The sequence below is a fragment of the Kryptolebias marmoratus genome, linkage group LG6, assembly GCF_001649575.2.
Source record: "Kryptolebias marmoratus isolate JLee-2015 linkage group LG6, ASM164957v2, whole genome shotgun sequence".
Taxonomy (NCBI): Eukaryota; Metazoa; Chordata; class Actinopteri; order Cyprinodontiformes; family Rivulidae; genus Kryptolebias; species Kryptolebias marmoratus.
In genome coordinates, this window is record NC_051435.1 from 29,219,138 (window position 1) to 29,230,694 (window position 11,557).

An 11,557-nucleotide genomic window follows, 5' to 3' on the forward strand; every position below is an offset into this window, starting at 1 on the left:
CGTCCATCATAGGACTAATATTTCTTCCCTCTGTGGTCTATAAATACTTCTTTTTATCGACTGCAGCAGTAATCTCCTTCTGTGAGTTTAGAGCCGTTTGATTATCTTTGTGATCTCTCACAGAGGGATCATAGAAACGCTGATACAGGTTTTTGTACCTACCTCACCCTCGCATGGTGAGGTAGACAAAGGTGACGGTTTTGAGGGTGCGGGTGGAAAAAACCGTATATAAAAAATGACGTATTTATAATAAACAAGCGGAGCTTAGCCTGGCGGCCGGGTCACCAAGGCCTGGCTGCCCGCCAGGCTTATGATACACTGGGGGAAACCCTGTTCTTGTGGGAGGAAACAGGAGGGGAGGTGAAGGAGCGGAGGGGCGCCTGATCAGTGGCGTGTCTCTGTTTTCGATCATATCATTTACACATGCACAAACACCTGGTAAATACAGAAAATGCCGACTGGATTTTTTTCCCCATCATCGCTTTGGCGCCCCATCTAACATGCCCCTATGCACCACATATACTGCATACCCACTTTTTGCTGTGGACACAGGGTGGAGCGGGTCTCCTCTCAGCTGTCGGTGCTTGGGGAAGTGGGCGGGGCTTACGGCACGCTGAAGACAGGAACTGCAGAATGATTGGTGCTTTCACACATGTAGTCACCAAAGTCTCCAATAACACAGAAAAAAGTCAGCAGATTTGTCGCTAGTCGCTTTGAAAACATGGCCAGACGGATCTGAAAACTCGCTAAATATAGCGACGGCTGCCGGCAGAATAGAGCGAGCAGGAAGGAGCATGGCTGAGAGCGCAGTGGAGGAGCTCCTTAAAAAGGCAGGAGTGAAAACATCTATTATCTGGACCTGGTCCGGGTTTAAACAGTCCCTGAAAACAGTCATGTTTTCAGTGTGCACTTTTTTATAATGTAAAATGCTGCCCTATTTCCGTTCATTTCTTAAGTGAAAAGACTGGAAACTGTTAAGAGTTACCAACATATTATTTTGTTTAAAACATGGCTAAAACTACCTTTGATATCTTTTGCACTGTTTTGCACTACAAGAAAGAAGCCTAATACTCAATTTGTTTTTCACTGAAATACTCACTGGACCTAGTGATAGAATTTTCTTTATTGAGATTATTTTGTGGTGTAGCAGTTTTTAAAACAAATACTAGCAAAATGACACCTTATGCTTTCTTTTCTTTTATTTTTCAAGTTTTATACACAAAACATATCATGATATATATCGTTACCACTACCCATCACAATAGATTTTGAGATAGGAATTTTATGTAATATCGCACATCCCTATGGGATATTAGTCTATAATAGACCTGAGCTCCCAAATCAAGATCACACTAACCTTAAAGGCCTCTAGTTTATAACCAGATTTTATGTGTTCCTAACAGAATCTCTTTTAACAGGAAAATCTGCCAAAGCTATCAGTTTTTCAGAACTTAAACAAAAACAAAAATTTCACATGTGCTCATTTGATAAAACCCAAAGGAGCAAGAGACCTCTTTTGTCTTCAGGCCATCCTGGTCCCTCTCCCTACCATTTCCCTTTGTCGCTTTGGCTGACCTTAGTGTTTAAAGCATAAGTTTAGTCTAGATTTGTTTATTGTTTTGTAAAGGTCCAGTAGTAGAAAAGCTGAAATTAACTAAAACTGCTTGTAACTTGTCTGTTGTTTTTGTCTGTTCTTGTTTCTGTTGCCACGGTGCTGGTAAAGCGGCAGCCACAACATGCAGCTCAGTTTTAATATCTAGTTTTGTAAACCTTTTTGTAGTCTTTCTTAGTCTTCTCTTTAAACAGTGTACTGCCTTATTACGAGTAAAGTATTAATAAGTAAAAGTGGGAGTAAAGTAGGTAAAGTGGAAATACTGCAGGCTATTGTTTATTCTCAAAAAACACTGCTGGAGTTTGTTAGAATCGCTAGCATAAGAGATAACATCATGTGGGAACTTCTCAAGAAAATACATTGAGGAACGAGGGCTGGTTTTATAAAGAAACAGAAGGAGGAGGAAGGTGGAATGGAGGGACACATTTAGACCTCTTCCATCCATTGTTACAGGAAATGTCTTCTCCCTGAATAACAAGGTGGATCCCCAAAATAGAGAAATGCTGGTCCCTGGAATCCACCGAGTCCCTGCAGTGTAGCCTGGAAATCACTGACTGAGATGTTTTCTGTGAGTCATTTGCAGAGGACGTTGATGGACTGACTGACTGACTGACTGGCTGTATAACTGATTAGTGAAGTTTTGCACTAATGTCAGCATTTCCTGCAGAGAGATTCAACGTTATCCCAACAACAAACTGTGGATTCAGCAGCCTGAAAGCACTGCTAAACTTGGAAAAAAGGTTTCAGGATGCTAAGGTAAAAGAAATACAAACACAACTGAGGGTGAAAATTAAAGAGGGGAAGCAGAGCTACAGAAACAAACTAGAGCAGCAGCTGCAACAGAATGGGGTAAACCTGAGACTACAACTTGTGTTTCATTCTTCAACTTCCCGAAGGACAAGAAAGTTTTTGACCCACCGCCTGTTACTGTCGGTGTTCAAATCAGCTGCCTGCCATTGTCTGGACTAGCTGTCTGTCAGAGATCAGACTTGACACCTGTCAGAGTTTGGACAGTGGTCTCAGTTTTAGAGCCACCACGTTTTGCTCAGCACCATTCATCCGTCCATCCATTTTCTTTTCAGGTTCCAGGTGCCTATATGCAACAGTCACTGTGCTAGAGACGGGGTACACCCTGAACAGGTTGCAAATCCATCACAGAGACAAACTAGACTAACAACCATTCACAATCTCACTCATATGTGGGGACAATTTATTTTTGGTCTGGAAGGAAACCAGAGTAAACCCACATGTGCACCGGGAGAACCTTTCCAGGTGGTGGAGCTGGGGGGTGACAGCTCCAACCACAATAATGAAGTGGAAAAGTTTGATACTAATAGAAATCATAATTGCAAACGCAATACCAGAAAACCCATATTAACACAGAATTCACCATCAAAATCCACCATCATCAGTCCTTCTTGGTTCCTTTTCTTGTCACCACATCTGTTCATCACTTCCTCATTTCCTCTGTTTCCTGAAGCAACATGTCCATCCAATTACTACTCTCATCTTTCTGGGAATACTCTACATGGACTCTTGGAATAATCTCTTGAAAAAACTCACATGTGGTTTACATAGGATGACCTTCCTGATGCAACCCTCACCATTTAACCATACTTAAGACTGGCACAAGAGATACACTGGCTTGTGCTCAGTGGTAGCTGGTTTATGTTCTCCACATAAGCGGTTGTGGTGGAGTCTTTGCAAGCTCTGGACTGCTCAAAAACTCCATTTGGGCCTCCCAAGGGAGGAAAAAGTGCCCCTTTCTCAAAAATTGCAAAAGAAGAACAAATTAAAAGCTCCATGGGTGACTGAACTCATGCAGGCTTGATCAAAAACAGGCCCTCATTGGCAGATACGGGATGTGGTGTGGGGACAAAACAGGTTCCAGGTGCCTATATGCAACAGTCACTGTGCTAGAGACGGGGTACACCCTGAACAGGTTGCAAATATCAGAGTTTTGTAAAAGTAAAAGCCTTTACGGAGGTAAAAACAAAAGATTATTTAAATTTGATATACATATTTCAGGTTGAGATAGCTTTAAAAGATTTATGTTGGATAAAAATATGAATAAATAGTATTTTTTTTAGCAGTATTGTACAGTGGTTGATTTTTCCTCCCAAAAACAGTTTTTGTTATAAAGGTAAAGAATAGCATTTGTAGGGTTTGTTGGAGCCTATTAATTATGTGACAGTTTAATTCTTTGCAAAATGGTAAATGTCATTAATGATCCAAAGGATGCCAATGATTACAGATGGTAGATGGGGTATGAGCTATTATTAGGATTTTCTTTGTTCAGGCCAGTCCCTGCTGTGATTAAGAAGAAAATGACAGATAGGTTGCTTTGAGTCTGTTTGTTTGTACTGAAGGAGTGAGGAGTGAAACAGTTTTTCTATCACAAAATAAAGTTTGTATTTGGAAATTGTTTGAAGTCAACCCATAAAATATATTTTTTGGTTTCTCCCTTTTTTTTCCTTTAGTTTTTTTAATAAGTCAAACAGTTTTTTTGAAACCATAAACCTCTCTACAAGTGATCTTTATTTTTAGTGCGTCGTGAACCTCCTCAGAAACTACTCTGACATTCCTTTTTTGAGCAAATTATAATGCAACAGTAACCATGACAAGGTTGATATAACATCCATCTGTTCATTCATTATTACTTGCTTACTATTAATCTTGGGTACGAATGCAGGGAGGTTGATTTTTAACATTAAACATCCTGCTGAGAAATGCAAAAGGTTGAACTCTGAAGTGTGGAAGTGCAGTGCCCAGTCTATTCATAGCGTGACACAACAGAGACATGACACACAAGATACACCTTATGCATTGAAAGACAGCATTTTTAGGTACTTCGTCTTTTATGAGATTAAAAGAAACATTATTGACAGGAGCCACACTATACACAAGTTTTGTATAGTTTCTACATGGAGGAGAAAAACTGCCAGTTGTTGCTGCCAGTGCTAACAGCAGAATCTCATTGGGCTGTTAGAAACTAGTTGAAGAGCATAATTATCAAGGAAATCTCCAGAATGTATCAAAATATTTGCAGGGGTTCTTAATAAATAATAATTATTAAAAACCAAACCTGCCCATTTTCCTTTCAAAAGTGTACATTAAATTATAAAAGTGAGGATAGCCGCCAAGGTGGGTACAAAACAAGCCAAGGCAGGTATGATGTGAGTGGGGGCAAGCAACAAAATAATGTGTAAAGCTTACAGTACAGATTTTTCAGACATGAGCTAAGACTGCACAATATTAGAACAACTTGTGATCTGTGTTAAGTAGCTCCAGGCCCCGTCCCTCTCTGGCTGAACGTAGGTCTGAGGTGTCTCCCAGCTACGAGGCAGCAGACTGTTTGTTGTGGAGATGATTGGATAATTAGAGGAGTTTGGAGGTGTTCACTCACAGGGTAGCAAGACGCAAACATTGTGGGAGAAAAGTGCTGGGAGAAATTTAACTTGGGAAAAATACTGCAGGACTAAGGCTTGGTTTAAGGAAAAAGAGAAAGAAGGAGCCGGTTTTTCACCTGGTTTGGCTCGGCAACTTTCAAAATAAAAGAGAAAAAAAGAAAGAACTGATTGCTGGTCACTGAGTGAAGTCCAGTTCAAAATCTTCTGAAGCAAGCTGCCCAATCAAGTGGGGTAAACTGCAGATTAAACCCAAAAATGTGAAGACCACTTGACAATCTGTGATTTTATTGTTTAATATTGTGATGACAAAATTAATGAACCCATATTTTCCTCCCTCCTCACTTGGTCTTCTAGCATTACAGGTGTGGGCATCAAGGCCAGTGAGAACTCGTTGGATTGATCAAATATATTGATAGCATGAATAACATCAATGCATGCTTTTTAAAATATAATTTTATTGCAGTCCAAGCAGTTTGCAATATTGGGCAGCACAGCGGATTAGTGGTTAGCACTACAAGAAGGACAACAAGAAGGTCCTGGGTTCAAACCTCAGGTTGGAGGAGAAGGAGAGGAGCAGAGGCAAACTCCACACAGAAAGACCTGGGACCTCTTCTTCACCTCTTCTCTTTGTGTTTGTGTGGGTTTTCTCTGGGCATTCTGGTTTCCTCCCACACTCTAAAAACTTCATTAGGCTGCTTTCAAGCCCAGGCTTCCCTTGGAAAAGAGATCTGAGATCTCAATGGGACTTGCCTGGTTCCAGAAAGGTTAATATTGCTGTTACTGATATTGCAAAGATGAAACTGGCAGTGCCAAACACAGCAACATATCTTGCTGGTTGCAAAACCTCAGAATTCAGTGAGACTGCAACTGAAAATTCACCTATTTTCTCACAATTTTGATTCACCAATAGAGGACAACCAATGTGAGTTTTTCTATGGCTGATGTGGATTGCAATTTTTAGAAATCAGGGGAGCTGATGGCTGATGTCCAGCACCATTTTTGGGGGGTCAGTATGTATTTTTCATTTAAATAAATATAACAATAATGACTTTATTTAAACAAAAGTATATTTATCATCCCTTAGAAGAACTTAAAAAAATCTAAAAATTATTTGAATTGTGAGCTGCAGTCAGCTGGTTGTAACACCTACGGCTGCATCTTTACTTTCCTACTTGGTGATCAGTTAAATGTCAGCTTGGGGAGAGTTGGTCAAACCCAAAATGCAAGCAGACAAGGAGGAACTCTGGAAAACTAATTTATTAACCAAAAGGAAAACAAAGGCAGACGAGGCAGCAACTAAAACTAAATAACAAAACCCTACAAAATCAGGATTGCAGGAGCACAAGGAGGCAAGACACGAGGGGAACCAGACAGCACATGGGAGGGACACTGAACCAGCGGGGAGGTGAAGAAGACGAACAGTGGCTAACTGAGATGTGGACACAGGTGACAAACTCTAAACAAGGGACAGGTGCAGATGGGAGACAAAGGTGTCATGTTTGGCGGTGATGGAAGTGAACCCAGAATGCAGACTCATTCCCTGGAACTAAATGGAAAGCTCATTTATTAAAGAAAACAAAAGCTGATGGGGCAGCGAAACAAAAACATAAACTAAACATAGGAGCACAGAAGAAACGCAGGACGGGGACAAATGAACAGTGATCCGACGGGGTGGTAGAGAAAATGACCGGGTTTTAAAACAAGGTAAGTGGGCACAGGTGAGTGATCATAATTACAGGCAGGTGGAGATGGGCGTGGCAGGAGACCAGATGACAAGACTGGGGAAGAGGTAGATGAAAACAAACACAGACACGAGAGACAAAGACAGAAACAAAACAACAACCAACTAACAAGATACTGAATAACATAAACAATAAACTCAAACTGAAACACAACAAACTGAATAAAAGCCAAAACCTAACAAAAGGGCACAAGGAGCAAAACTATACAAAGACAACCAAATAACACAATAAACCGAATACAACAACAAACCCAAGATAACCAAATCCTGACATTAAGTATACACAAACATGGCAGATTACTAATTTTTTTTAAAAGTGAAAATATCAGCTGTCTGCCAGTTAATCAGTCTATCTCCAGTAGCCAACTAGTCTCCAACAGGTACAGCCAAGTGTGGTGCCACGGTATGTTGCACACAAAAACATGATCATTCCCTCACTCTACAACACCAAGGTGGTGGAAACACTGTAAGCAGGTCAGACACTGCTAACGTGATACATGGACATTCATTGTTACAGAATCTTATATCACTGCACTCAGCACTTTGACTTCTTTTTTTGTTAATTTTGTATACAGCGTCTTGTAAAGAAAACTGTTATATACTGCAGCGTAGAGCAAAATATTTAGTTTCTCTCATTTAGTCTGATAAATACTATGCTCAGGATTTTGAAGTGTTATAGATGTAGGGCAGACTTACGGAGGGTGTAGACCACTGGGCTAGAGTTATATTTGGGGCCCTATTGGCATTTTGTTTAACTTAAACAAAATACAATACTGATTTCATGCACATTTATTTCAAGGTTTCTAGTGACACAAAGCAGCGCTGCTCTTAACTTTAATTGAATATCTAGAGTAGGAAGCACAGACAAATTATAGAACTGTCATCTGAAATTATGAGAAAGTCTGCTCTGTCAAAATTACAGGGATTAAAGCAAAAAAAAAAAATCTTTTGACTGAAAATTGTTTTCTACACTTATTCATATTACAACTCCACGCTCCTACATTTGACAGCCCTTTTTGGTCACTTCTCAAAGGTTTTCATGTAAAGACGAGTATACTGTGTACATGCCCTTAGTCAATGTACACAGTATAGTGTTTTCTAATTAAATGTTTAATAAATATGTTCAACAAATAACTCCACAAAATCAAACAAAAATATTTCTGAAAATTTGTTGTGGTGTCTGTCAACAGAAATTATGAACTACTGAAATGATCAAACAAGGTGTTAAATATTATAGAAACATTACTGTTGCCATTTTAAAAAAAGATAAAGAGTTTTGGTTTGAATATTATAATAATAATGTGAGTGCTTGACAAGGAACTGAACCCAGATCTCCCACGTGAGGCTGATAATGCAAACCATTGTACCAACGGAGACACATTAGACAGCTATTTGAAAGCTACTTATCCAAGCGAGCTCTCCTGTTTTTCTTTTCAATATCATACATCCAACTTTCATCCTTTATCTATGCTTGGGATCAGCAAATGAGAATCTCAAAGTTCTTTTAATGCAGGAGGACTGAGCCACCTGTGAGCGTTTGGGATGGAGGAGGGGGCCAATGCTGATTAAAAACAACCATATTTGCTTTCACATCAGTCTTCCAAAAAGTCCCTACTCACTTTTTTTAAATAGTCACTAGAGGGGTCTGAAAACTTTCTGGATATAATGACAACACTGCCTGCAGCCAGGCCCACTCCACTCTGCTTTGATTAGATAAAACTTTGGCTCTGACTGGCTTTATTTGTTGAAAGCAGCGTCAGATTAATCCCTGTCTCATATTTAGATGGGGCGGCTTTAACAGGACCACGAAACATGTTTTTCTTTTCCTTCCTTTATTTCTACAGATAAAGAATATTTGTCCTGGCCACATTACAAATGATGGGAATCCATGATGGCCAAAGGTGAAAATCCCATTCCTTTATTAGGATGACAGTAAACAGGGAGATTTTGGGGGGGATGCTTCAAATACAGTCAAATATACTGTTGTAAAATGAAAAGAATATGAAACATTAATTACTGTTGTGGCCAGGTAGACTAGTTGCAGAAACTCTCCGTATTGTTGTATTTTTTGGAAGATTTCCATGCTTGGTTCTGGGGGGGTGTGAGGGGGCCATTCTGGAGGGACCGTCATCATTCATTCACATTCACCCCACTGTGCTGAGAGGCTGTGAGTAACATCTCTCTCTCCCTCTCTCACACTCTCGCTGTCCGACAGGCAGACATTTGCACAAACAAAACCTTTGACATATAGACCAATAATTGTGTGCAGTTTGTCTGTTAATATTTTGCATGTCCTAAAGGCAGCTGCAGTTTGCAACAGCACTGCACCGTACAGACGGCAGGTTGCTATGTGGGGAAAATGCAGGCAGAGGAGAAGAAGACAAATAACCTTCTCTGCTCATGTGAATATTTTTGAAATAACTGAAGAAAAAAATAATCCGAACCCGTGGCAGCCTATCAAGGTCATTGTTTCAATTTCTGAACTCAGAAATGTACTAAACTGTTTTTGTTAATGAATGGGGGTGTACTGTGCATTGCTTTGCCTAAATAATTGGTGGCTTTGCTTTCTGTTTCTTATATGGCTAAAAAATATATAGTTTCCTCAAATTATTTATTTGGGGGAAAATCTCTGTTTTTTCCCAGAATTTACACACATGGTCGTGGCAAAAAAAATACTTTAATCCTTGCAATTCCTTTTTTAATTTTAATTTAATTTCTGCAGATAACTCAACTAGATGTGAACTATTTCTCTAATTTAAATAAGTCATTTTTTTCACAAATTAAATAATTTTAAAGCATCATGACAATGACAGAGAATAGGTCAGGATAAAGAATATCAGTAAACCAAAAGAATGGAATAATCTTTTATATAGCAACAATAACACTAATCTTAATGTATAAAGAAGCTGACTTGAAGAAATGCGGGCTGAGTGACAGAATTGATATCCATAAAGAGATTTTGATCAAGATGATGGTAAAATACAGAATAAGTACATAACACAACAACATTACTTTGATCTTCTACAATGCAACAGGAATATTTACAAACACAAAGTAAAGTCATTTGGTCAAACAAGTATTGGAAATATATTTATCAATCCTTTCCTCAGTTTGATAGGTATAAAAAATTACTAGCAAACTAAAGAAAATCTATAATTAATCAACTGCCTTCAACCAAGTAAAACTCTTTCCAGTGATGTTGGCTTGCACCTCATTGTAAAAAACAAACAATATAATGCGTTTGAAAAACATTAAATCATAAAAAGCAATAATACTACCTTCTAAATCTCAGGGCCTGAGGCTACTGCCGCGGTAAGCCCTTCGGAAAGTCTGACTTTGTGTAGATGCATGGAAATGTATCAATAGATGTTTTATAATCAGGGCCAAAAATTCCCACCCCTAGTAACAGGTCAAAGATTAACAGTGGTCTAAATGCATGGTTCAGGTCAGGTTAGTACACTTTATTACCTCCATATTAACAAACATGAAGGAGCCTGACACACAGATGTTAAAAAGGTGGCTTTCTGTTGGATCTCACCAGTCCTTACAGACAAACAGCCTGGAGGCTGGAGGCTGCTTTCCTATCCAATCCTAAAGAAACCGAACCGGACACTGCAGGAGCGGCGGTCCAAAGGCCGCTCATCCTCCCCACAGAACGGCACCGACAATGGGCCACAAATCAAAGCAAGAAAAGGACAACGCGACGGAAAATGCAGAAAGCATAAAAATGAGAACGATGGGGTGATGACAGAAAATCAGAAGCCTACCGATCTGGACGCTCGGAGATCCGCAGAATCCTTCACCTAAGAAGAGCGCGAGCACGAGGAGCAGCTCCATGTTGGTATTCGGGGCCCGAACTCGCTGCCGCATCAGTCTACAGCTGGATGGAGCAGAACAGCAGCGCCATCATACCCGGAGCAGGCTCAGGACGGCTCCGGGTTGGCTGACAACCTCATCCAGCTCTGCAGAAGCTCGTTGCTGAATGGACGAGGATGCGTGTGGCGCACCTGCCTACACAACTGCGGGAGCGCGCTTCAAAATGTCGATGAAGCACGAAGAAAGCCGAGAGCGTCCGAAAGCTCCACCGATAACAGACTCCAAGAATTCAGCGTGAAATGATCTGAAAACTAGGATGCGGAGACGAAGGCGGAGCGATATTGTTTTTGGCCGTGTTTGCGCGTGCGTGTTTGTCTGTACTGTTAGCAAAATATCTCATGAACTAGTAGGTAGACGTTAACGAATCTCTCAGACAGTAATCATTGGTTGTGCGTCCTGATTGAAAATCCGCACCCAGGCTGAGCGACCTTCTCAAACTCAAAAATGGCTGTATGGAGAGAAAATAGTTCCAAAATACCTGTGCGTGTGTAAAAGTATTTGCGTGTGTGTAAAAATATTTGTGCGTGTCTAAAAGGATTTGTGCCTGTTTAAAAAAAATTGTGCCTGTGTAAAAATATTTGTGTGTGTGTAAAAATGTATTTGTAACTCGTGTAAGCATCTTTGTGTGTAAGTTTGGATAGTTGTATCTGTGAAAAATGATTGTAAGCTTTAAAAAGAAAATAAACCTTCGGAAGCGCATTGCTATCACGCAGGAAAAAAAAAAAACGAACGCTATCACGTTATAATGTGATACGTACCTTGTTAAAACGTGACAATTATCTTGTTAAAACGTGATACATATCTTGTTTAAACGTGATATGTATCTTGTTAAAACATGATAATTATCTTGTTAAAACGTGATACGTATCTTGTTTAAACGTGATAATTATCTTGTTAAAACGTGATACGTATCTTGTT

General features: G+C 39.8%; 1 protein-coding gene across 5 annotated transcripts in view; it reads right to left on the reverse strand.

Moving 5' to 3' along the window:
• Positions 1-11,075, reverse strand: part of LOC108246920 (glutamate receptor 2-like) — a 130,839-nt gene extending 119,764 nt beyond the window's left edge. For 3 of the 5 annotated variants that reach the window (XR_005233289.1, XM_037976082.1, XM_017434692.2), the window contains exon 1: positions 10,531-11,074. Coding sequence is in view for 4 of the 5 variants with exons in the window: in XM_037976082.1 (XP_037832010.1) it covers positions 10,531-10,633 (103 nt within the window). In the remaining variant the exon portion in view is untranslated. Of the gene's footprint in view, positions 1-10,530 lie in introns of all 5 variants that reach the window. The other 2 variants (XM_037976081.1, XM_017434690.3) reach the window with 2 other exon arrangements.
• Between the last annotated feature and the right edge of the window lie 482 nt (positions 11,076-11,557).